The 23,489-nt window shown below is 50.4% G+C and overlaps 9 protein-coding genes across 9 annotated transcripts; 5 read left to right on the top strand and 4 right to left on the bottom strand.

Moving 5' to 3' along the window:
- Positions 1–201: 201 nt before the first annotated feature.
- Positions 202–1,991, bottom strand: AKAW2_10100S (uncharacterized protein; the record flags this gene model as incomplete). Its single annotated transcript, XM_041680789.1, has 8 exons — positions 202–397; positions 444–835; positions 883–1,339; positions 1,385–1,469; positions 1,514–1,679; positions 1,728–1,754; positions 1,799–1,839; positions 1,886–1,991. The coding sequence occupies 8 exons, from the start codon at positions 1,989–1,991 to the stop codon at positions 202–204; spliced, it is 1,470 nt and encodes a 489-aa protein (XP_041536820.1).
- Positions 1,992–2,433: 442 nt separating this feature from the next.
- Positions 2,434–3,602, top strand: encD (Fe(2+)/2-oxoglutarate-dependent oxygenase encD; the record flags this gene model as incomplete). The annotated part of the gene is made up of 3 exons (XM_041693322.1): positions 2,434–2,656; positions 2,715–3,193; positions 3,255–3,602. 3 exons carry the CDS (start codon positions 2,434–2,436, stop codon positions 3,600–3,602), a joined length of 1,050 nt encoding a protein of 349 aa, XP_041536819.1.
- A 459-nt stretch (positions 3,603–4,061) lies between these two features.
- On the top strand, positions 4,062–5,994 carry AKAW2_10098A (MFS transporter; the record flags this gene model as incomplete). The annotated part of the gene is made up of 7 exons (XM_041693211.1): positions 4,062–4,252; positions 4,310–4,361; positions 4,416–4,732; positions 4,785–4,931; positions 4,982–5,358; positions 5,417–5,704; positions 5,762–5,994. 7 exons carry the CDS (start codon positions 4,062–4,064, stop codon positions 5,992–5,994), a joined length of 1,605 nt encoding a protein of 534 aa, XP_041536818.1.
- Positions 5,995–7,736: 1,742 nt separating this feature from the next.
- Positions 7,737–9,120, top strand: AKAW2_10097A (uncharacterized protein; the record flags this gene model as incomplete). The annotated part of the gene is made up of 5 exons (XM_041693100.1): positions 7,737–7,877; positions 7,928–8,154; positions 8,205–8,344; positions 8,417–8,625; positions 8,689–9,120. 5 exons carry the CDS (start codon positions 7,737–7,739, stop codon positions 9,118–9,120), a joined length of 1,149 nt encoding a protein of 382 aa, XP_041536817.1.
- A 531-nt stretch (positions 9,121–9,651) lies between these two features.
- On the bottom strand, positions 9,652–10,872 carry AKAW2_10096S (uncharacterized protein; the record flags this gene model as incomplete). The annotated part of the gene is made up of 1 exon (XM_041692989.1): positions 9,652–10,872. One exon carries the CDS (start codon positions 10,870–10,872, stop codon positions 9,652–9,654), a length of 1,221 nt encoding a protein of 406 aa, XP_041536816.1.
- A 1,391-nt stretch (positions 10,873–12,263) lies between these two features.
- Positions 12,264–13,151, top strand: AKAW2_10095A (SDR family NAD(P)-dependent oxidoreductase; the record flags this gene model as incomplete). The annotated part of the gene is made up of 1 exon (XM_041692878.1): positions 12,264–13,151. One exon carries the CDS (start codon positions 12,264–12,266, stop codon positions 13,149–13,151), a length of 888 nt encoding a protein of 295 aa, XP_041536815.1.
- Positions 13,152–13,339: 188 nt separating this feature from the next.
- Positions 13,340–16,153, bottom strand: AKAW2_10094S (uncharacterized protein; the record flags this gene model as incomplete). Its single annotated transcript, XM_041692767.1, has 12 exons — positions 13,340–13,666; positions 13,720–14,057; positions 14,111–14,444; positions 14,495–14,724; positions 14,772–15,000; positions 15,053–15,303; positions 15,359–15,428; positions 15,484–15,660; positions 15,713–15,795; positions 15,845–15,880; positions 15,930–16,034; positions 16,081–16,153. The coding sequence occupies 12 exons, from the start codon at positions 16,151–16,153 to the stop codon at positions 13,340–13,342; spliced, it is 2,253 nt and encodes a 750-aa protein (XP_041536814.1).
- Positions 16,154–18,634: 2,481 nt separating this feature from the next.
- On the bottom strand, positions 18,635–19,405 carry AKAW2_10093S (sulfotransferase family protein; the record flags this gene model as incomplete). Its single annotated transcript, XM_041692656.1, has 1 exon — positions 18,635–19,405. The coding sequence occupies one exon, from the start codon at positions 19,403–19,405 to the stop codon at positions 18,635–18,637; it is 771 nt and encodes a 256-aa protein (XP_041536813.1).
- A 1,342-nt stretch (positions 19,406–20,747) lies between these two features.
- Positions 20,748–22,649, top strand: PYR7 (putative CTP synthase; the record flags this gene model as incomplete). Its single annotated transcript, XM_041692545.1, has 3 exons — positions 20,748–20,772; positions 20,868–21,003; positions 21,071–22,649. The coding sequence occupies 3 exons, from the start codon at positions 20,748–20,750 to the stop codon at positions 22,647–22,649; spliced, it is 1,740 nt and encodes a 579-aa protein (XP_041536812.1).
- Positions 22,650–23,489: the final 840 nt, after the last annotated feature.

Raw genomic sequence — 23,489 nt, 5'->3', positions numbered from 1 at the left:
AGGCCGAAGCCGGTGATAAGCTGAATGGGAAAAGAGGAGAAGCAGGAATGCGGACTGAAGATGCATATCGACGAATGACCTTCTGCGGGGACAAGGTTTCACTTATCGCTAACTAGTCCATTATTATTAATTCAGGAATGCCATCCCGGAGCTATCAATGAAATCACACCAATCGAGATAGGCCTATCTAGATCTCTAACCTTACAGAAAGTACCGCCAATCCGGGCTGTCTTCGCCCTCTGCCAACTGACGTGTATCCACTTCTCCCGGACGCAGTCTTCGGCCTTGTTGGCGATCGCGTCGGCCATTCTCCCGTCGCATCCACAGCCCCAGTGCGATCACCACCACAATACACACCCCGTTGCAGCAGCAGGTGGCTACCAAGGTGGGAATATACCTACACCGTTAGTCGTCTCTACGGTCCAGGTAGTCAGGTTACTTACTTCGGAGCATATTGCGTGCGAAACGTCGCCGCGCTCAAGATTCCCGCCAAATTGCCCAACCCTACGAAGAAACCCGTGTTGGCTGCACGCGAGTTCTCGTGCATATTATTGTTGTTATGCCACGCATGCACCAGACACGATGGGATATACGACCCGGCTGCCATCAGGAAACAGGCGAAATATGCGACTCCCTTGTAACTCAGGACATCGATTGTCGCCAGGATGACCATCCCGACAAGGGATATCACCAGCGAGAACACTATGTGGAATGTTCGCTCGCGGAAGTGATCCGACGACTTGGCCACACAGAGAAGCACTACCGCGCCTACCAGGTTTGGGGCGACTGTCCAGAGGTTTGTTTTGACAGTGGAAAATCCCAGTCGTTCGACAATCTGTTCCGTTAGCTGTTTCTCTGCCAGTCGGCGAGGTCATGTCCTACCAACGGGAAGAAATTCATCGCGGTCGCATATGCCACCGGATAAGTGAACGTGATAATGCACCAGATAGAGAACTTCCAGTCCTTCCATGTCTCAAATGCAACCTTCAGATCCAGTTTGGTATCTACCTCGGCCGAGGTGTCGCGCAGTAACCGTGCCGTTGCCGCAGCCCGTTCACGCTCGTTGAGAAACCATGCAGTACGTGGATTGCCGGGCAACCAGAAGAACGAGATGATTCCCATGAGGAAGGTCATTGAACCTTCAATTATGAACAGCCATTGCCAGCCTTTGACAGCTGGATCGTGGATCTGAAATACACCGAAGGAGATGAGTCCGCTGAAGGCGGATGCGAGCACCGCAAAGGACTGCATGATGGCCAGCCGGAAGCCCATCTCGCCTCGCGTGTAAAACAGTGTCATATAAAATGTCGCCCCCGCAAAGAAACCTGCTTCAAACACTCTGCCGATGTTAGATCTGGCTCTCGTTGATGGGTGCGGGACTTACCCTAGGATCATGCGAACAGCAATCATACCACCGAAGTCTTTCACAGCACATTGGCAGAGAGCCAGGATTCCCCAGACCACAGTCACTGACAAGTTAGCCAGGTTCAGATGATACAATCGTGCAACCTACTGAAAGACAGCACATAGCGTCCGGAGTACCGCTTCAGCAGCAGATTCCATGGCAAGTCACACAACCCGAAGGGGATGTAGAATAACAGCACCATCAACGAGTAGTCATTCCCGACCAGGTGAATATCCTCGTCTAGACCATCAGTTTTCGCATTTGCCAGGTTACTCTGATTCTATTAGCAGTGACCAGACAACTACAAGAAGATACTACCTACGCGGTCCATGCAGTCAAAAAAGTACATCTACACAGTCAGTAGCTGGTCGCCGACTCGGACACCATGCTCACCAAACAGAGGAGTGGCAGGACGAAAAAGTCCACCTTTCGCACTGCAACAATTAGTAACCGCAGCCATAAGTAATTCTTCTCACTCACCATACGACCGTTCCGCATCACGGTCGATGTAGATACTACTCTCCTCAGACTTCATTGCAGGCTCGGCCGAAATGGCCTCCTTCTCGACAGTATCGGTGAAAGCCATTACGAGAATGAAATGCGAACAGCCCTCACCTCAAATCTGATCAGCTGCCAGCTGGCTGCATTCTATATGCCAATGGCATTGTCCTGTGTAACCTGCAAGGAGGCACAGGCATTGCCCGATTAGGCTACCCGTGCCGATCTGGGGTTATCGAGCTGCAGCTTCAAGACCCCGAGAGATAAGTGGCAAGAAGTGGCCATCTACGCCATCTCTCAGCTTCTCCGCATTCTTATCACCCGACCTTTGCAAGCTTTATCGTCGCCCCATCCTACCCCCACTCTTGTCTATACTAGACCCGAAAATGGAGGGAATGAGCAAGCCCCTCGGCCTTCTGTCCGAGATTGCGCACAGATTATGGATCATTACAGCCCACTGATGCTGGATATATTCACCTGAGATACCTGAATAGCATCAGCAACAAGCAACAACAGTAAGCAACGACACAATGGCTCCCAGCGCTCCCCCAATTCTTGATTTCTCCCCCTTCTACGGAGGCGACAGCGAGGCCAAGACCCAGCTGGTTGAGGCCGTCCGCAACTGCTGCCTCTACAATGGCTTCTTCCAGATCACCGGTCATCGCGTGCCACTCGACCTACAGCGTCGCGTTATGCGCTGTGCCGAGCGATTCTTCGACCTCCCGCTAGATGAGAAGCTCAAGATCGATAAGAGTAACCACCTCATCTTATACTCCATCCTTTTCGCCACTAACCAAGATTTGGAATTCAGACAACAACAGTTTCAACCGCGGCTACGAACTCCTCCGCTCGCAGATGCTCGAAGTAGGCACCGGCCCCGAACTCAAAGAGGGCTTGTACATCGGCCAGGAAATCCCCGAAGATCATCCCTACTACATTCAGAAGAAGCTCAACAGCGGTCCAAACCAGTGGCCACCGACCGTTCCCGATAAGGAAGATTTCCAACGCACATCGATGGAATACTATAATGCGGTATTTGACTTGGCAAAGGACGTCCTGTCTCTTCTGGCTTTGACTCTGGATGTAAATGAGGATTACTTCGACCCACTCACCGACGGAGCGGTCGCAACTATGCGCATGTTGCATTACCCTGCGCAGCCTAAGGATGCAGATGAAAAGCTAAACCGAGGTATTGGCGCACATACCGATTTCGGATGCATTACGCTGCTTCTGCAGGATGAGGTGGATGGATTGCAGGTTCTGGATGCACCTACTGGCCAGTGGCTTGATGTGAGTGCCACTTCCCTGTTTGATTGTCAAATGGGCGTCATCTAACAGATCTACGATGCAGGTTCAACCAGTTCCTGGTGCCTACGTTGTCAATCTCGGCAACCTGTTCATGCGCATGGCCAACGACCGGTACAAATCCAACATTCACCGCGTCATCAACAAGTCCGGCCGCGAGCGGTACTCAATCCCGTTCTTCTTCAGTGGAAACCCTGATTACCTGTGCGAGTGTCTGCCCAACTGTCGCGCGGAGGGAGAGGCACCGAAGTATCCACCTATCACCGTTGAGGACATGGTGACGGCTTCGTATAAGGAGAGCTACGGACGGGCGGAGCAGTATAAAAAGGAGATGGAGGAGAAGGCGAAGCTGAAGATGGAGACGACGCCGGCTACAGCGGCGGTGGGTGCCTGAAATCCATGTAATGGCTGTTGTATATTTGTCCATAGCTCTCTTGCTTCTATGCCAATGAATTATGATACCTTCTCAACCCCACCACCATCTATACTCATAACATCATGCCTTGTATTATCACAAATCCACACAAACAATAAATTCAACCTTTCGTCAAAGTCATCTGTCAAATTTCTCAATTGATTACCAATCCTCATAACCAGTGGTCATACCAAGACTCAGAAGTGGAGGTGGAGGTCTAAACGGCAGCCACACGAGCTGGCACAGATAGCGATCCCCCACCCTTGACAATCGATAAGATACTATTGATGTCGTGTAACTAGCCGTAATCAGCTGCGTCAGCAAGCCGGAACTGGTCCAGGCACCCGTACAGCAACCCTAATCCTACCTATGTCGAATCTTATTTGATCGCCGGTCTTATGCCATCACATTCACGACAATGCACACCAATTCATCAACATGGACAGTATACAGCAGGAGAAGAAGCTTGACCCGGCTCAGCAATATGCCAACAGTATCGTGGCAGAGGAGAAAGGAGTCATACTGGATGACCCGGATGTGCAGCAGTTCTATGGCTCGTCGACCACAGAAGCATATCGGCTGAAGTCGGAGTTGGTGGGAAAGTGTATGGAGGAGATTGGGATGGGAAGGTGCGTTCTTCTCTTCGTCCTTGCCTTCAGGAAGGGATTGAATACTGATGAGTGCAGATTCCAATGGAAGCTCTTCGTCGTAACGGGGTTTGGATGGATTGTGGATAACGTTCGTGGCGCTATTCGTCTATCAAGGATCGCTTCACTTACAAGAGAAATATAGTTTGCATCACAAGGCATCAGCAGTGTCCAACCGCCTATTGAACTCGAATTTCCCGGTATCGTCCAGGTCAGCTACAGTTCGGTGGCCTACTATACAGGCTTGATTCTCGGTGCTTCGTTCTGGGGTATCTCCAGCGACTTGATCGGCCGGAAGCCCGCGTTCAACTCGACCCTCCTGATTGCAGGTATCTTTCTGTGTGGTGCAGCTGGCACTAAAAGCTTTTTGGCCTTTAGCGCCATGTGGGCTGTTATCGGCACCGCAGCGGGAGGGAATGTCCCCGTAGATTCGATGATCTTTCTTGAGTTTGTTCCTGGGAGGTAGGTGCTCCTTCAGTCTGTTGGTGTTAATGAGACTAATCATGGTGACTAGTCACCAATACCTCCTGACAGCCCTATCGGCCTGGTGGAACTTGGGCCAACTGATCGTGTCGCTCCTGGCCTGGGTCTTTCTCGCCAATTACAGCTGTCCAACCGATTCTACACCAGCAACATGTCATCGAAGTGAGAATATGGGATGGTATGTCTTCATAATTCTATCTGCTACTACTAAGCAGCTAACAGATACAGGAGATACACCCTAATTTCCCTAGGTGCTCTATCCCTCGCCTTTACCGTCATACGCATCTTCATCTTTAAGCTTCCTGAAACCCCCCGCTACCTCCTCTCCAAAGGCAAGGACCAAGCCGCCGTCGACTCCGTTAACTACGTCGCGCGCCAGAATGGAAAGCCCGAGCCTCTGACCATCGGCATGTTTCAGGAGATCGATGCCCGACTAGGAACCACCAATGAATCCAACATGTCTGCACGGGGCCCGGGTCTGAGCACTAAGGAAATCATCAAGGAGAACATGAAAGACTTTCGATCCACACACTACCAGGCCCTCTTTGCCACGAGAAAACTTGGTATCCATACTGGTATCATCTGGCTCATTTGGCTGACAATTGGTAAATACTGCATCCCCCTTTATGCTCACCGGAAAATGTAAACTAACTATGTACGAAGGCATTGCCTATCCCCTCTACTTCAACTTTCTGCCCTCCTACTTGGCCACAAAATTCTCATCGGACGACTCCCTTTACACTACTTATAGAAACTACTGCATCGAGTCTGCTGTCGGCATAGTTGGGCCGCTCTCTGCAGCTTATTTCGTAACCACTTTCTTCGGCCGGCGTTGGATGATGGGTATTTCGTCCATCATCACGGGCGTCTTTCTCTTCGCATATGTGGGCGTCAGCAACCCAACGTCGAGTCTAGCGTTCGCTTGTATAACTGGCATGTTGGGGAACTTCGGTACGTGTACCCCAGTCCCTCATCTCTACAAGTTTTCACACACTGATAATGTTACAGAATACGCAATCATGTACGCCTTCACGCCGGAATCCTTTCCCGCTCCACATCGAGGAACAGGTACCGGCACTGCTGCTTCATTATTAAGGTTTGGTGGGCTTTGTGCTAGTTTGATTGCTTCGCAGACAGGGTTCACGCCGGCGCCCATATATGCAAGTGCTGCATTATGGGTTGCTGTTGGGTTTGTCTGCTTTGGGCTACCATTTGAGACGCATGGGCATGCGGCTATTTAGATGTATGGGATTGGTCATTGTGCACGCTTGGAAGTGGGTAGACCGTGGTATCGGAAATTGAGTGTGTCTTGGCCAGATTCATGATGTACCGGGTCTCTGGGTTGCTTTGCCTTTGTACGGATTAGTTTGTCATTAGTACCGAGTCAGTTTATGATGCATTGGCAGTAAATGTCTGGTTTTCAAGTCATACTGTGGTCCCCTGCCAAGGTATCCACTTCGCCTAAACGAAGAGACCCTTGCCCCTCTACATCGATCAATGCAGCTGTCCGTTTTCCCCTCTACTTTTCTTCATTCCTAGCATCATCAGTCCCGACCTGTTGGTTCGCTAAATCCTCGCAGGTGTAGATCATGTTTTTATTCACCGTCGTTCAAAGCGTACAGCGATCTCCATTCGTTTCCGTCTTCTTTGTTCCCTCAAACTATCTGCCAAATAGCGCTCAACTGGACGGTAACACCTCTATCTTCTTTGTCCGTAGTCATTAGTTTGGAATGCAATCCACTGACCAGGCGTTCTTGTATGCTGCTACGCTTAAGTTGCCCTTTCAAGCTCCTCCGCTTTGGGAAAAGATCGCTATTGTGTACGGAGCACAGTGGTTGTCCACACCTACGGTACCGCCAAGTTTTTAACCATGGTTGAAAATTTGATCGTGCGGGTGATATTGTGGTACCCTCATCGAACGAAAAGATCGCGGAGAAACCGAAAAGACCTAAGATCGTCACTGGTAACCTTCACCTCACTATCTCGAGGAACATACTCCGTGCTTTGCAGCTGCAAAATGAAGTCGACGCTCAATGTCCGATAGCAATTAACTAATTTAAGCTGCAGATCACCCAACAGCCACCATCTCTGCTGCCAGCATCCAGTCGTGATCCGACTCACGAAAATCATCTGCCTCAAATTCAGCAGCTTCAGACCCACTGAGATCCGCTTGTTTATGAGCTCTGACCATTGATGGATCAGGGGCGCCTCCCGACCGACCCAAACTTGAGGGCGGGATGGCTTCTGTTTTTATCATGGCGGCTGTCTCGGTCTCATCCCGAGCTATTGACATTTAGGGTTCAAGTTCTTTGAAGCGCGACCCTCGAGTATCCAGCGATTTCCGAAAAGAGCACGCGTACGCAGTGTCGACACCAGACGACAAGATAAGCTTCCTCACCTCGTAAAGGATTTACATCACAGGAGAACTCGTACGTCAACGTCAACACCATCGTCCACAATGGCTTGGTGCGTCGCTCCTCGCTACCTCTTTCGGCATGAAAACGTCAATCCGGTGCCGCGTGGGTCGCGATCAGCGTGTCTGGAACGCCTGCCCCGATGCCGAGATACGAAATAGAATCCACTCCGGTGCTCATAGCAGCATGCCGTTGGCACTGATAGAGTTCACCGGACTGACTTCCGCTTCGCCTTGGGCGCTGCCGCTGTCTCGTTCCCCGGATCGTGGCTCTAGCGCACGCGGTAGAACTAACCTTCACCCCTATGTCCAACACACGGCCAATAAAAGCCTGTCACCTAAGATTAGCATTTCGCTCTAAAATTGCCTTGGGTGTCGGTCAGGAAATCTCTTCTAGATGGATGCCCTTGGCATTCCAGAATATGAATGATTTGCATCCTCGTGTGCCCCTTTCTGTTCTGCAGAAGAACCGACCCCGAAATGGGTTATAAGGACAATATGCGCACAATTTTCGCACTGGCGTGACCTCCTCGGTACTCCGTCTGAGTACATCCAGTCTGCCAGTTCACCATGGCTAACGGGGACACGGAGGCGTTCACCCTCATGTCGTTGGGGCTGTTCTTCATCATCGTACGAATCTATGTCCGCTGGTCGCAAGTCGGCGGACCCCTGAACTTTGCTGTCGATGACTATTTGATGCCATTGGCAGGTGTATGTCTTCCTACACCGACATTCCGACCGTTGTCTTCTAACCGACGCAGGCCGTCTTTATCGGCGAAACTGTCGCAGCGCATCTTGTCCGCAGCAAATTCAACGGCCTTACGAACAGCTACATGACCGACGAGCAACGAGCGACCGTGGACCCGTCCTCGAAAGAGTACTACGATCGGCAATGGGGATCTAAGATTCAGGTCATCGGATGGTCCTTGTACGCCATGATTCTGTGGTTGATCAAGTTCTGCGTCGCCATTTACTACTCGCGCCTCACGTATGGTATCGGCTCTGATTTCATGTCGACAAAGCTAACTGATTGTCTAGATCTGGATTGAACAATCTCCCCGCACGAGTCCGCTTCGCATACATCCTCCTCGGAGTGACCTATCTCCTCGTGGGTCTGACCATCGTCCTGGGCTGTCAGCCCATGCACAAGAACTGGCAAATCAACCCCAACCCGGGCAGTATGTTTCTTACCCTCTTTCTGCCGCAGCTATACCCCTTGATATCATCAATTAACTGGCGTCCTACCTTAGACATCTGTCAACCGACCAAATCGACCCTAAGCGTCCTCATCGTCGTCATTCCGAACGTCATAACCGATCTCTACCTCATGTCCATCCCACTTCCGCTCCTCTGGGCTGTCAAAATCAGCATCCGTCAGAAGCTCACACTCATGGCACTGTTCAGCAGCGCGGCCTTTATCATTATGGCGGGCATTATCCGCGCCGTGACTATTCTCACGGTACGATTTCCAGCGCCCACTAGTGTCCCCATTACCCATGGAAAAAATCGCTAACAAACGCAGGCCGGCCCCGACGGCGCCGTCGCAGGAAGTCAATGGGCATGTCGCGAGACATTCGTCTCCATCGTCGTGGCCAATCTCCCCATCATACAACCTCTGCTTCGTAAGGGAGCAAGCAAGATCGGACTTAGCGTGCTGTTCAGTTCAGCGAGAGGAGGGACGGGCAGTTATGGTCGGAGACGGGGCGAGTCGTATCCGCTGGCTAGTCGGGAAGGAAATACACAAACGGCTACGAAGAAGTCTCGCACAAGGTTGTCGGTGCATGAAGGGACCATTACTGCCGGGTATGGAAGTGATGAGGAGGGCTTGGTGGGTACGGGCAAGAAGGGCAAGATGCGTGATATTACGGTGACTCAGGAGACGGTGATTGAGACGGAGCCGGCAGGGAAGGAGCCGGAGGGGACGGGGAGGTTTGATTGGGGGAGGAGGGAGTAATGGATTATAATTTATGATGGAGTATGGATATGGGATTAATGATGGGCGGAGTTGGGGATGGGCTATGGATATGGATTTACATACACACTTAATCACTCAATGATAGTATGACAAGGAATATTATACAGAACCTTAACTATCACCATACTATACCTCAAATTATCATCACTGAGCAGGGAGTGCGCAGAAGATTTAATGAAAAGAGTCTTGAGGGGATGGTAAAGCTTTTCTCACCTATACTTGAAACTTACAGTTCAAGTTGATTAAGAGGGTCACCGTTTCCAGTGATGTGAAGGTTTCTCGCCTGCGCCACTCTCCGAATTCCTAATCATCATACATTCCACGTATTATCTAGTATACGGTCTCCTATAGATAATTCTGGTGATGATGATATAAGAGGTCTCGGTGAAGGCTTCTACTGAGTCTACTACTACGATATCCTGCGATTTGCATTACGGCCCTATTCTTGTTACAATCTTATATTAGAAGTAGAGATCTTACTACTGCCCTGCTTTTTCAATTAAATATAAATTAGTTCTTGGCCTTCAACTCCTCATACTCAGGCAACTTCCACCCACCCACCTCCTCACTCCCCATCCTATCTAACAGCTCCGGAATCCTCAAGAAACACATCACAGCCGCAAACCAATGCAGCAACCAGATGCCCCACCACGAAGTCGGGAAGAACATCCTCACCATCGACGTATTCAACTTCTGAATCTCCTTCACAAACGGCCTCAACGTAGCATCATAACTCCTCAACGCCGCTCCCACATCCCCCGCATGTCTGTTTATCTCCCCAGCCAACACATACGCCCCAACAAGACATCCCGTCGTCCCCATGCCCGTCACCACAGCCGGACACGCAGCCGCATCCCCCAACAACACCACCCGTCCCTTATACCACGTCTCCGTCTTCACCTGCACTATCTCCTGCGAGTAGAAATTATCCGTCGTCTTCATCCCCTCAATAAACCGCTCTGTCTGCCACCCCGCCCCGCGGTACCGCCGTATCCAGAACTCCTTCTGCGCGTCCACTGACGCGCGGTGAATAGACGCAAGCGATGGATCGTCATCTTTCAACATGAAATATACCTGCGATGTTGTGGGACTGTGACTCCGGCGAAATATCGCCCGTCCACCTGGAGACACATAGGTCGTGAAGGTATTGGTATCGCCTTTCTCTCGCGGAACGAACCAGTATGCTGCGTGGATACCGAGATGGAGATACGGATCAGCTGCATTTGATGGCAGGATCCCCCGTCTTATTCGCGAGCCCTGCCCGTCTGCACCGACCAGCAGATCGAACATCTCGGACGTCCCATCCGAGAAGTGCGCCGTTACTTTCTCATCATCTTGCTCGAAGCGCTCCACGGTCGTGTTGAACCGATACTCCACGCTGTTCTTGGTAGCGTCGTATAATATCCGGACTAGGTCGCCCCGCATGATCTCAAACTCGGATGATAAAGATTGCGATCCATGTCCAGATGTGTTTGGTCGAATCAGTGCTGTGACGTGGTCGTTGCCGTCAACGAGCGTGAAGCCGTCTTCGTGGACGCAGTGCTGGCGGATGGTGTCGAGCAGACCCATTCGTCGGACTACTTCAATGCCTTGCTCACGGAGATCGATCTGCGCTCCTTTGTCACGTAGCTGGGGGAAGCGTTCTACTACCACGACTTGGTGGTTGGTTCGGGCGAGCCAGAAGGCGAGGGCGGGGCCGGCGCAGCCGCCGCCGCAGATGAGGATTTTCATTTTGTTTTTGGATGAGGGTGAGCTAGGTAGTTGTTCTTTCTGGGATGTGTGAACGTCATGTCATGGGCTGCATGTTGTGGGTTAAATAAGTTGTCTTGGTTGGAGGGCCCGGACCCCCGTCAACGGAAATTCGGAGCGCGAGAACATGACGGCACGGCTTGCTGCCGCTGTTACTGGAGACTTGATTCTGGTCCGGATTTGGGGTGGATCGTGAGTGCTACATCTTGCAAGCCCCGCATATGACAGGGCTCTGGAGGTGAGACGGGGTAGTTGGCGGGTTTGACGTGGGTCGACTCATGCAGGCGTCCGAGTGAGATGTTACGAATCATACTGTGTCTGATGACCATGCCATTTTGCTGGCCAACTTAATCTGTACAGAGCAGCTACTATCTCTTGTTGTGTCAGACAAATGTCCCGTCTCTTGATGTATCACAAGCTGCACAGCCGGCTGTCCGAATGCGGAGATGTTGATGGCTTCGGCATGTTTACACCCCGTCCGCGGGTGGTGCTGACCATTCTTCTAGCGTGTTAATTTCTAACCAGCTACTGCGTCAATTAACATCTGAACTTTTGTTAGACCTGCTATTGCCAGGGTATGAAAATTTATGATGTGGCTTTTTGACACAGGCGTTATGTCCGGTCGGTATTGATTTTTAACTCCGGGCGAGGAGCGGAAGGTCCGCGGATACGCGCCCGTGGATACTGAGCAGCCGAGCCCTTATTTCAAGATATTCTTCCTGGTGCGGACGCATCAGCCACTTAATGAGCACTGGGGATTATAGTAAGATAGGTATCTACCATATGTGATAGAACCATACCCGTTAAGACCATTCCTCAGCTCGATGTTCTCTCTCATGGCTGCCACATTTCGTCCAGAAAGCACCATGTTGACTAGCTACTCACAATTCTCCAATCGAACTGCCCATCAATGGAGAGTTGAAGTTATGATCACATGCTAGCTGTCTTTTTGTACTCCTTCAGTCCCAACTGTAACATGCAACTTGCAATTTCTCAGGGATCTTCCATTAGAGCTTCCTTTTCTGGCTTCATACTGGCCGCTACTGATACTGATAACTTTCATCCGATGATAAAGCTAACTAGTACAAAATACTCGGGTAACCCCTCTCCCCAGTCCCCACACCACCGTTACGCCTCTGCATACTATGTAGTTCACGTCTGCACAGTGAGTACTTGATAATCTAGGCCTCCATCCATCGGCATCGGCAACCCCCTCGGAAGCCCGAGTCGCCGTTTCCGCAATCTATCATCAACATCAACCCCTCACTTTCACCCCCTCATCCTCTCCCTCCCTCCAACTTCACACCAACAACACCCAAACCCACCATCACCTAAACAAAACAAGAAAAAGAACAGTCCCACTGCCAGACACCATGCCCTCAACCCTCCACCCCGTCTTCCGTCCCGGCGCAACAGCCCTCATCACCGGCGCCGCCTCAGGCATCGGGCAAGCCACAGCCCGATTCTGCCGCATACACGGCATGAACCTCATCCTCATTGACAACGACCAAGAAGCCCTCAACTTTGTAGCATTAACTCTGCCCTCCACCATCGTCCCCTTCGAGACCAAAACATCCGCCCACCACATTGACGTTTCCAACCCTTCCGACTGGCAATCCGTCCACGCCTCCGTCACCTCCGCCCACCCTAATGGAATCGACCTCCTCTTCCTCAACGCCGGCACCATGGTCCAACCCACAGAAGGCAAAACCGCCTGGACAGACCCATCCTACTTCCAACGAACCCTCGCAGTAAACACACTAGGGTACACGAACGGCATAGCGACATTCCTCGACGACATGACTCGTGACACTACATCCCCGCGAGCTATTATCCTGACGGGGTCCAAACAGGGTATTACCAACCCGCCCGGCAACCCGGCGTATAATGCCTCCAAGGCCGCGGTGAAGAGTATTGCCGAGCAGTTGAGTTATAGTCTGTATGAGAAACATCCCAATGTGGCTGTGCATTTGCTGGTTCCGGGGTTTACGTATACCGGAATGGTGAGGAGGCATTTTACGGAGAAGCCGGATGGGGCGTGGTTTCCTGAGCAGGTGGTGGACTTCTTGAGTCGGGGCATGGTCGAAGGGAGGTTTTATATTGTTTGTCCCGATGGTGAGGTCACTGAGGAGTTGGATAAGAGGAGGATGTTGTGGTCGTGTGGGGATGTGGTTTATGGGAGGCCGGCGTTGACGAGGTGGAGGGCGGATTGGAAGGAGCGGGCGGCTAAGGCGATTGAGGAGATGAATATTGGGGAGTAATTGGTCTGAATCAGTGGTATTCAGATGTGTCAGTACGGTGGACGGTGGGTTTGGAATAGGAAATCAGCATTCAGATTGTCTGTGAGACGGCCTTGCAGTCTGTCTATAGGAAATCTAACAACACAACAGTAAGTTCAAGAAGTTGCCATGTCAAGTATCTACTATCCTCCTCCATACTCTCATCCAGTTTAGAATCTCTTCTTATCTGTAATCAATTCCAACAAAGCCCTTTGAAGCCGAGCAACCCCATCCTCCGATATCTGATGGTGGAAGGCCAGTCGCCCGTTGGGGAATACCAGCAACCCCTGCTGCTTGCAGTAGAACACAATATCATCTCCAGTGATGCCAGTTTTTTTCAGATCGAGAACTATCATGTTAGTGTCCACTGGCATGAGGAACTCGTACCCGATCCGATGGAGATAGTCGGCCACACGCCGGGTGAGCGCATGCACTTTCGGAAGTAGGGGCAGAGTGTGCTCCATCGCCGCGGTGGCAGCAGCGGCCATCATTCCAGTCTAACTCATTAGTACTTATATTTTTGGAATCTTCTGGACTGCACTGGAATTACCTGTCGAGTTGCGCCTCCAAACATCTTCCGGAACCACTTCGCCCGGTCAATGAACTCTCGAGTACCAACGATAACACTGCCCATTGGAGCACCACAACCCTTGGAAATGCAGATGCTGGCACTGTCAAAGCAGTCAAGGTATTCGCGGGCCGAGACTCCCTCTGCAGTTATACCTTCCAGCAACCGGGCTCCATCAAGATGCATGGCGATGGGGGTCCGGCCTGGAGGCACACGGACCCTGCGGACGTAGTTCGAAATTTCTCTGGCATGTTTCAATGGGAGAATCGAGCCACTCAGTGTATTTTCGAGGGAGACAACTCGGGTAGGGGGGAAATGGACTGCGACAGTATCAGCAAGGTTAAGATCCTTTTGGGGAAAGGAGGTTCCTTACAATTTCCTTCCTCAATGATCCTATCCTTCACATCATCCAGGGTCAAATGGACACCGTTCTTCGGCTCAACGCTCGTCACTGTGGCCTGGGACAAAACAGGGATCGCACCAGTCTCCCAAGTCTGGACGTGCGCACGGTAGTCAAGAAGAATCGTATGAGGCGGCTGGTGCAAATGAGTGCGCAGACAGATCTGGTTGCCTTGGGTTCCGGATACGACAAATAGCGCTGCCTCCTTGCCTGTTAGTGCCTTGATCTTGTCCTGGAAATCATTCACTGTTGCGTCTCCTTCTTCATCATAGATGTCATCCCCGAAAGTTGAGGCATTTACAATCGCCTGAAAAATCAAAGTCAGCCGTTGCCTGGACTCTCACGTGTGAGACACACCTCCATCACGGCCTCAGTAGGAACAGTCACAGTATCAGACCGGAAATCTCTTCCGGCCCGCTCAATGGCTCGTTCGAGGGCCCCTGATATGGCACTCTTCGCTGTAAAGCCATTTATGCCATTTGTCTGCTTTGGCGAGAAATGCAGGTCTCTGCAGAGACTCGACTGCCGCTCAGGGCCTCTTGTAAGCGTCTTTCCGATCTTCAGCACGGCTCGTCCTTTCATCGTTCCTGGAAGACGTCAACACAAGACGTAGTATGATCACAGTTGAACATACCCTTTTCCATCTGATCGTAGATATTTGGAAGTTCGGAGAAATCCACCACCTCGTATTGAACGCTAATTCCGGCCTTGATGATGATAGCAAGTGCTTCCTCCGTTTCATCTCTGTTCCCCACATAGGAACCTTTGATGTTGATTCTCTGGGTAATCATATGGAAAAGGTCGGTGCAGATCTTTCCAGGCGGGAGACCAACAGCGACGATTGTTCCGCCAGGGCGAATGTACTGGAGGATATATCAGCTTTTCTTCACGGTATTAAAGAGACGTTCAAATCACCTGTGTAGCCTGGTGGAACGGCTCTTCTACAGATGAGACTATCATCGCAGCATGCGGTCCGCCCCCGGTGAGGCGCTTCACCTCCTCTGCAACGTCCGGCGACTTGTAATCAACGAAGTAATCCGCTCCAAGATCGTATAAACACATTTGCCTCTTGGCGGCTCCGGAAGACAAGGCGAGGACCTTGTGTCCGCATGCTTTGGCATATTGACAAGCCAAGGATCCCAATCCTCCGCCAGCGCCAACAATTGCTAGTTGAAAAATCAGTGGTGAACATTTTGTCCGTGAGAGCACTGTTATACTTACCGATTATCTCTCCTGGTCGGACTTCACTTTCCTTGAGAGCCTTGTATACAGTAATCCCGGCACAAAGAACCTAGACGGTGCACCGAGTTAGACCGCCATTTCGAAGTGGACAGTCGCAAACATACCGGAGCAGCAGCCTCTAGCGAAATGCCGGACGGAATGCGCACTGCATTGTCAGCCTTGCAAATACAATACTGTTGGAAGGTCCCATCGACCATATACCCCGACAACTGAAGCTTAGGACACAGTGGCTGTCTCCCGGTAGTGCAGAACTCGCACACGCCGCAAGTTCTGTTAATCCACTAGCATCCCATTACTCTCTGTTCTTGGTTAAGCCATGCGAAGAGAAAATACCTGTATTCCGACGGTGTCTCCAATGCGAAGGCCGTTTACCTGCGAGCCGACGGCAGCAACCAATCCAACACCCTCGTGCCCGCCTAGTCATGGTTGGAACCAGTTCGATACATTGGGCAAGGTGTGACATACCGACGAGATTGCTTTTTGGGGTAGCAGGAAAGTCCCCTAAGCTGATGAGAAACGGTATTTAGAACCGAGGTCAAGACAACCCAACCTTTCCATGCATGAAGGTCCGTGTGGCAGACTCCGGAGTATTCCATTTGGACCAGCACTTCATCGGGGCCTGGGTTCCCAACGGGGATCTCTTTGAGTTCGATAGCTGTACTTCTTAGCGTGTCTCTGCTAGCAAATGTTGATGTTCATACTGTCACCCCGGGTTCTGAATACATGGGCCCACTGCGTGGTGGGAAGTGATTGGTAGTTTGTCCAGAGAGACATGTTGCGATGGAGCGTTGAGTGACTTGAGATGGTTCTAGATAGAAAGTTCGTTGTAAGTAGTGTCTGCCATTAGTCAAAGTTGGAGGGAGACGAATCTGCTTTAAGTTATAAGATACCTCACTATATGGGAGCCTCGTTAGTAACTTAGCCTGCTATGGATAGCTTACAGTTAGACACTACTCCTTTTAGCTACCTACATTGGCGCAGATAAGTACCCTTGCAGCTCTTGTTCACATCAAGTCAACTTCATTCGTCGGTAGTCTTTCTCCTTTCCCATAACCAGGAATTGCTGTCTTTGAGAACGATCCCAGTATAGCTGAGCTGCTAGAAGAGTTCACTCCTGTTGTTCTCATGTCTCTGTAGAGTATCCTGAGACACCATGGGGCCAGCGTTGACGTATGAGGCGTCGGCCATGGCCCATTGACGGTGAGGCGAAACCTATATGAGCAGTTCTATAAGCGCACAATGACGACAGTTAGATGTCCAGTATCGTTGCTTAGCATCCTTTTCTAAGGTAAGCACATAGAGAACAAACTAGAATGTTAATATGCTTGTCATTCCTGTTGCTTCATCAGCTCATGGTTGAAATTGAACGATTACTTGATAAGAATGCCACGGGCATATTGCATCTTGCGTAGGATTGTGTGACAAGGTGATGACTATTGCGTCAGGCTGTTTAGGTTGCGGCATATTTGCTCATAGACGAACTATTACTGGCTATCAGATGTAAGTATCAGTCTGAGAAGAGGCTGATCTCGGATTTTCGGAGCTGAGTGTCTTATCGGGCAGCAATCGTGAACATAGGCTGATCCCTTAACCATGTAACTATCTGCCTTTACTCAAGGTACAGATTAACATGATGCAAGAAATGTCCTAGCCATCGTTACTTCCTGCCAGGAGCGAAGCTAATGATACCGAAACTATAAACGAACAGGCATGCTCTGCACCTGCGGAAGGTATTGCTAGCCCATATCAGATACCGGTATCTGTCCAGTGTAGAGCATCTGAAACATTTGCAAGGAGGGAACTCGCTGTGCAACGTACGATCTAGTCATATCAAGGCTCCAACCAGTCTGCGGTACAACCATGAGCCCATTAATGGATATGTTGCATGTATCGCGCAGAAGCAATAAGTTGTTATCCGATAAACCTCGCAGACCCACGGCCAACAAACTCCTGGTGCATCAACATAGGACTACGTATCCGGCTTGCTGCAATATGAGCCTGATTAGTCCCGGTTCAGGTTGACCATCTTCCACGATTGTAGCAAAGCACCCTTGCTTGGGTAGTTGTATTGTCCTACCATGAGCTGATGGCACAACAGAATATGTGAGGGGGTAATTGAGCCGGGCTGCACTGGAGCGGTCGCACCCATTGACAGATCGTCAACTGCATGAAATTCGCCGTAGAATAGCCACTAAGCTTATCTTCATGGGCCACGGTTGTGGCTCTCAAAATCCCATCGATGATCGAACAGTAGAGACCTCAGTGTACATACCCCGTCCTTGGGCGTGTGCCAATATTATAATCTCTGATCAGCGTCAAAGACCCACCAAGTACAGCATTTCAAACAGCGCCAGCTAGCTCATAAAGACAACGATATTGGGACAACTGAACCCTGAGACCCGGTCGTCTTACTACGCCATGAGAGAGAGAATTTAGGATCCGTAGGTGTGATTAAGACCTTGCTGCCAAGTCAATATGTAAGATCCGCAATGTGCATGTATTTCCGACAAGCCATCGCCACCAAATTGAAGATTCTTCAGCTCTCGCTGGATTCTTGACCAAACAAATCTTGAGTTCTGCGGCCCGCCGTAAGGAAGTTGGGGATGCTCGCCCCCTTGCAGTCATAACTTGCGAAGCCGCTTTAGCACAGCGACCGGTCGACGAGTAAAAATAAAATCGACGAATATTTGGCAGCCTTCCAGGCGAATGGTAATTTGGCGGCTTCCATTGCTGGAAAGGTGTGTCTTCAAATGATCCGAGCGTTGCCTCCTTCCTTGCTATCAGTTTCTTTCACCATATGCTGTAGATCCAACTAAAAGCCTTTCCGGAAGAAGAATCCTGTACATCAGCTATGCGTCTATACTGTTAGTCAATGATTGCCTAAATGCATTGCTTTTACGATACTCAAACCGGGGGCTCTCGTGACAAGTTTTCTGAAGCATTTCCATCCTCAAGGCAGGTGTCTAGTTCGGTGGCAGTTATCTTCTTAATCCCTCATTGTTCGGTGTGCATTTCATGACACGTATATTAAGTAATTATCGTTAATAATCTCAGTCATTTCAGTCACTTAAATAGCAGATAAGGCCACGTACTACGAATAATTGCCATCCCTCTATTATTGCTGGCGAGTGATATTACCTAAGTCAAGTAGGATTGCTGCAGTGATAAATGAAGTATACACATGATCTTACTTATATATCCACGTCCACAGTTGATTATCTACAATACAATTCCAATGATCATTGTTGGGATCCTTCAGCCGCGCATAAACCAAGCAGTAGCAGCCCCGACCAGCGTAAAGGCCGCCGCCCATCTCATCAGCCCACGCTTAATATGATACTGCGCAACCTGATCAATAGCCTTGGAGTCGTTGATCCGTGGGAACGGAACATCAGGGATATCCTTCCCCAGTGCCTTGCAAAGAGGCTCCCATCCTTCCCGGACATCGTAGAACACCAGACGGTCCTCGGGAACTATCTCCTTCAACCAGGCAATGTGTCGATGCCAAATGATATCAAACGCACGCTCATTGTCATACACCTTATCCCACTGCGCTTGCAAGACCGAGATATACTCGACAAAGTGCCGCATTCCAGGAAGTGGGAGAAGAACAGCGCGTAGAAACCACAATGTAGCCAATCCCGCAACCTGGTCCATGCTCTTGACCCATGCATCAGGATCGCGAACCGTACAGATGACCTTGCTGTCGGGATAAAGCTCCAGGAGCTCTGGCACGAACTGAGAACCAGGAGCGTCTGTTATAGCAACGTAGCCATCTGTGCGGTCTTTCATCATGGCAAGAACCTTCTGGTGATTTTTGCCTGATAGCCAGTCGCGTAGAATAGTAATCCATGATTTGATCTCGGTTGACGGACCCATTGTTATCTGCGTACCCCCATGGTAGACAGGTCCGTCGAGAAGAATGTTCAAGGCGGCGCTGAAGGACGCCGTACCGGTGCGAGAGAGACCTGCACCGATGACTTGTAATTTGGCCCCTGATTGAGGGGTTGAAGCTTTTTGACCCATATTGATGGTTGCACAATCCCTATGGATTCGAGTCTGGGGCGCCTATATTCTGGTCAAAAGACAACTAATTGTAAGGAAATTGAAAGCTCGGGAAATTGAATGCTATAACGTATAAATGCATTGGGGAAATGGGGTTGCAAGCTAGCTATAAGAGCGTGAGGCTGTGTCGGTCGGAAGATTTAGTGCTAGACAAGCAAAAATGATTGCGTTGGTTACTAACTGTTAGTGCTTACACTAAGCCTCTCTATTCCGTCCAACTAGGAACAAACAGAATTAGAGGTCTATGGAGCCTCTGAAATGATTGGGTGCATCGGTTAGATGGGCTCCAGAGATATAAATGCCTTTCTTTGTTGCCATAACGAGGTTTGTTGGGGGCGAAAAGGCAGTGATGATTTAGGCTTAATGGAAGTGAATGATTTGGAAGCATAAGTCAAGCTCTTTGTTTTCTTACAGACGAGAAATATCTATAATGTATATATATTGTTTATCCAATTTTTCATTATTCAATTGTGCGTCTCTTCTCTCGTGTATTTTCCCATTATGTGGATGACGTGAAAATTTCGATAGAGTAGATTATATATGAAATAAAATCAATGAGAAGTTTAGAAATAAATTTTGCATAATAATTGCTAACTAACTTAGCTTCATGAAAATTAAACTGTTTAATGGTATTTGCTTATTTTAGCAGTGGTAGAGGTAACAGAGTAATAGAACCACTTTACCCCATGGGAATATATATTTTGGTTCTGGATCTGGGCGAAATGATTGTAAGTATGTACTATTAGTAGGTACTAACTGTTTTTCTCACACTGGAATTCGAAGAATGGATACTTTATCCTGGCAAATTTATAAAATATGATACACAAGTAAAGCAATATCAGCCATGATACAAGAGGTGTGCTGCCTAGCATCATCAGGCAGAAGTCCCGAATGTAACCGTTTGACTGGGCTTGGCGTCACACGGGTGCCAATCAGAGCAGATTTAAAATACAGATGAATACAGATGGGGATGGAATGACTCAGATGGGAAGGGCACAACAACATGATGTTGCTCAATAAAAGCCTTTTACCATGCACATCAATTGAAGCTACTTATCACAATTGGTGTATGTTTTAATTTGTCTCCTCAATTGGCATTTTGAAAGTATTCAGCCATACAATTGTTGCTGTGAGGCCGATAAGATAACCCGATAAGATAAGAAAAATCACCTGACCAACCAGGCCCACCGCTTCGGGAGGGTCACAAATCGAACTTTTTTTCGCCTCATTCTTTGACTCTTTGCTCCGCGGTAATCGCTCACGTCCCCTTGTCACCACTCCGTCTCCGTCGGTCGCTGCAAAGATGAAATACGTTCTGGTTTCCGGAGGTAAGCTCAATAGCTCGGCTCGGCTGGAAACCAGCGGAGTTGCCAGGGTCCCTCGCCTCGTGCCCTCTTGCTAACAAAACCCGCCCGTCCCTCAGGTGTCATCTCCGGCGTGGGCAAGGGCATTATTGCCTCCAGCACCGGTCTCCTGCTCAAGACTACCGGTCTGGCCGTCACCTCTATCAAGATCGACCCTTACATCAACATCGATGCGGGCACAATGGCACCTACTGAGTCAGTATCTGCGTGGCTTTCGGCTTCTCGGTGATACACCTTATTGACATCACCCCCACTATGCTAGGCACGGTGAGGTCTATGTCACAGACGACGGTGGTGAAATGGACCTCGACCTTGGCAACTACGAGCGCTACCTCCTCTCCTCTCTCTCCCGCGATCACAACATCACCACCGGAAAGGTCTACCAGCACGTCATCAACCGCGAGCGCATCGGCCACTATCTCGGTAAGACCGTCCAGGTCGTGCCCCACGTCACCGATGCCATTCAGGAGTGGATTCAGCGGGTAGCCAAGATCCCCGTCGACGAGTCCAAGGCGGAACCGGATGTCTGCATCATCGAGTTGGGTGGTACCGTCGGTGACATTGAGAGTGCGCCCTTCATCCACGCTCTGAGCCAGCTCCAGAGAAAGGCCGGCAAGGGCAACTTTGTCCAGATCCACGTTTCCTACGTGCCTGTCATCCCGCCGGGACCTGGTGGCGAGCAGAAGACGAAACCCACGCAGAGGGCAATCAGCGATGTGCGGAGTGCTGGTCTCAACCCCGACCTGATTGCTTGTCGCTGCGAGCAGCCTCTGGAGGATAGCACCATTAACAAGATCGCCAACATGTGCTCCGTCGAGCAGCACCAGGTCATTGCCGTCCACAACGTCACGACGACATACCACGTGCCCATGCTTCTCGAGAAGCAGAAGCTGATCAGCACCATCACCGATATGCTCGACTTGAAGTCGATCCCCCAGACCCCTGAGCGCAAGGAGCAGGGCAGCCGCATGTGGAACGACTGGTGCGACCTTGCTCGTGGTCAGGACTTCCTCCACGATTCCGTCTCTATTGCTCTGGTTGGCAAATACACTTCCCTCCACGACGCCTACATCAGTGTCTCCAAGGCTCTGGAGCACGCGGCCATGTACTGCCACAAGAAGGTTCAGATCATCTGGGTCGACTCGTCGCATCTGGAGGATGACACTGCCTCCCCCGCCGACTACCACAAGGCCTGGCACGCGGTTTGCACGGCCGATGGTGTCCTGGTGCCCGGCGGTTTCGGTAACAGAGGTACTGAGGGTATGATGAAGGCCATCACATGGGCGCGTACCAACAACAAGCCCTTCCTGGGTGTCTGCCTGGGTATGCAGCTGGCCGTGTTGGAGTTCTGCCGCAACGTCGCCAACATCAAGGATGTCGGCAGTGAGGAGCTGCACCCCAAGGCCGAGAACCACGCCATTGTCTACATGCCTGAGGTCGACAAGGGCAAGCTTGGTGGTACCATGCGTCTTGGCAGACACCCCTGTGTCTTCCAGGAGAACACCGAGTGGTCTCGTCTGCGTGGTCTGTACGGACCTTCCGTCTCGCAGATTGAGGAGCGCCACCGTCATCGTTACGAAGTCAACCCCGACATGATCGAGCAGATTGAGAAGGCCGGTCTCTCTTTCATCGGAAAGGACACCAAGGGCGAGCGTATGGAGATTATCGAGATCAAGGACCACCCCTGGTTTGTCGGTGTCCAGTTCCACCCCGAGTATCTCAGTCGGGTCTTGAGCCCCAGCCGGGCTTTCCTCGGTTTCTTTGCCGCCGCTGCGGGCTGCCTGGATGAGGTCTCCAAGGCAGTTGTGCTGGGTCAGCGGAGCATTGGCCGGAAGCAATAGATCTCTTTGGCGGAGGAGCGGTATTTTGCTGGAGTTCTGGTGAGAAGGATACTGTTGACGGTACACACCGTCTGGGTTTTTCTGTTTTCTGTCTGGGGCAGGTCTTGAGTGCTGCTCTGCTCATATGCTGTGAGGCAGCCCCGACCCATATGACTTGGGGGTCTATGGCAGACTCGCGTGGGGAGGATACCCTTGACAAAGACCTGAAGCGTCACCCAGGTCAATCAGGTCAGATTCACGACGCTGCACAAAAAGGAGTCGAAAATAATATGTCGGAAGTTGTCTGTTTCCTCAGGTTATGCTTTTGTTGAGATTGCAGGGCTTTTTGACTACGTGATATCACTATAATATAAAAGTATTGAGACGGCCGGTCCATTGATAGATTAAATCAATACAATAGATTAGATTTGGTGCCAACACTCTTCTACTTAGGAGTACACTTCTTCTTCTTCTTCTTCTTCTTCTTCTTCTTCGTCTTCTTTTACTACTACTACCACCACCACTACTACTACTGAAGAGTAATGCTCTCGAGTCACACTTAAACCATAACTGAGCAAAGCTCGTACTAGCCATCTATGTGCGATATCCACCACAGCAATAAATACTACTTATCCGACCACACGCACACATCATCACTCCTCCCCAACGAATGATCTACTACCTCGGTACGGATCATCCCAACCTCAATAACAATTATAGCATGCACTGCGAAGCCGACCGACCGTTATTAGAGTTTCAATCTAGCCCTGTGACCCGTTTGCAGATCAGCCATAAATCAGACAGACCCTTGGGGACGATCCCTCGGGTTCTACATACAAAGAGAGTATTGCCGTTGCCGAT

Source organism: Aspergillus luchuensis, chromosome 1 (genome assembly GCF_016861625.1).
Source record: "Aspergillus luchuensis IFO 4308 DNA, chromosome 1, nearly complete sequence".
Taxonomy (NCBI): domain Eukaryota; kingdom Fungi; phylum Ascomycota; class Eurotiomycetes; order Eurotiales; family Aspergillaceae; genus Aspergillus; species Aspergillus luchuensis.
The sequence above is the reverse complement of the archived record's forward strand: the minus strand, read 5'-3'. Positions and strand labels throughout refer to the sequence as shown.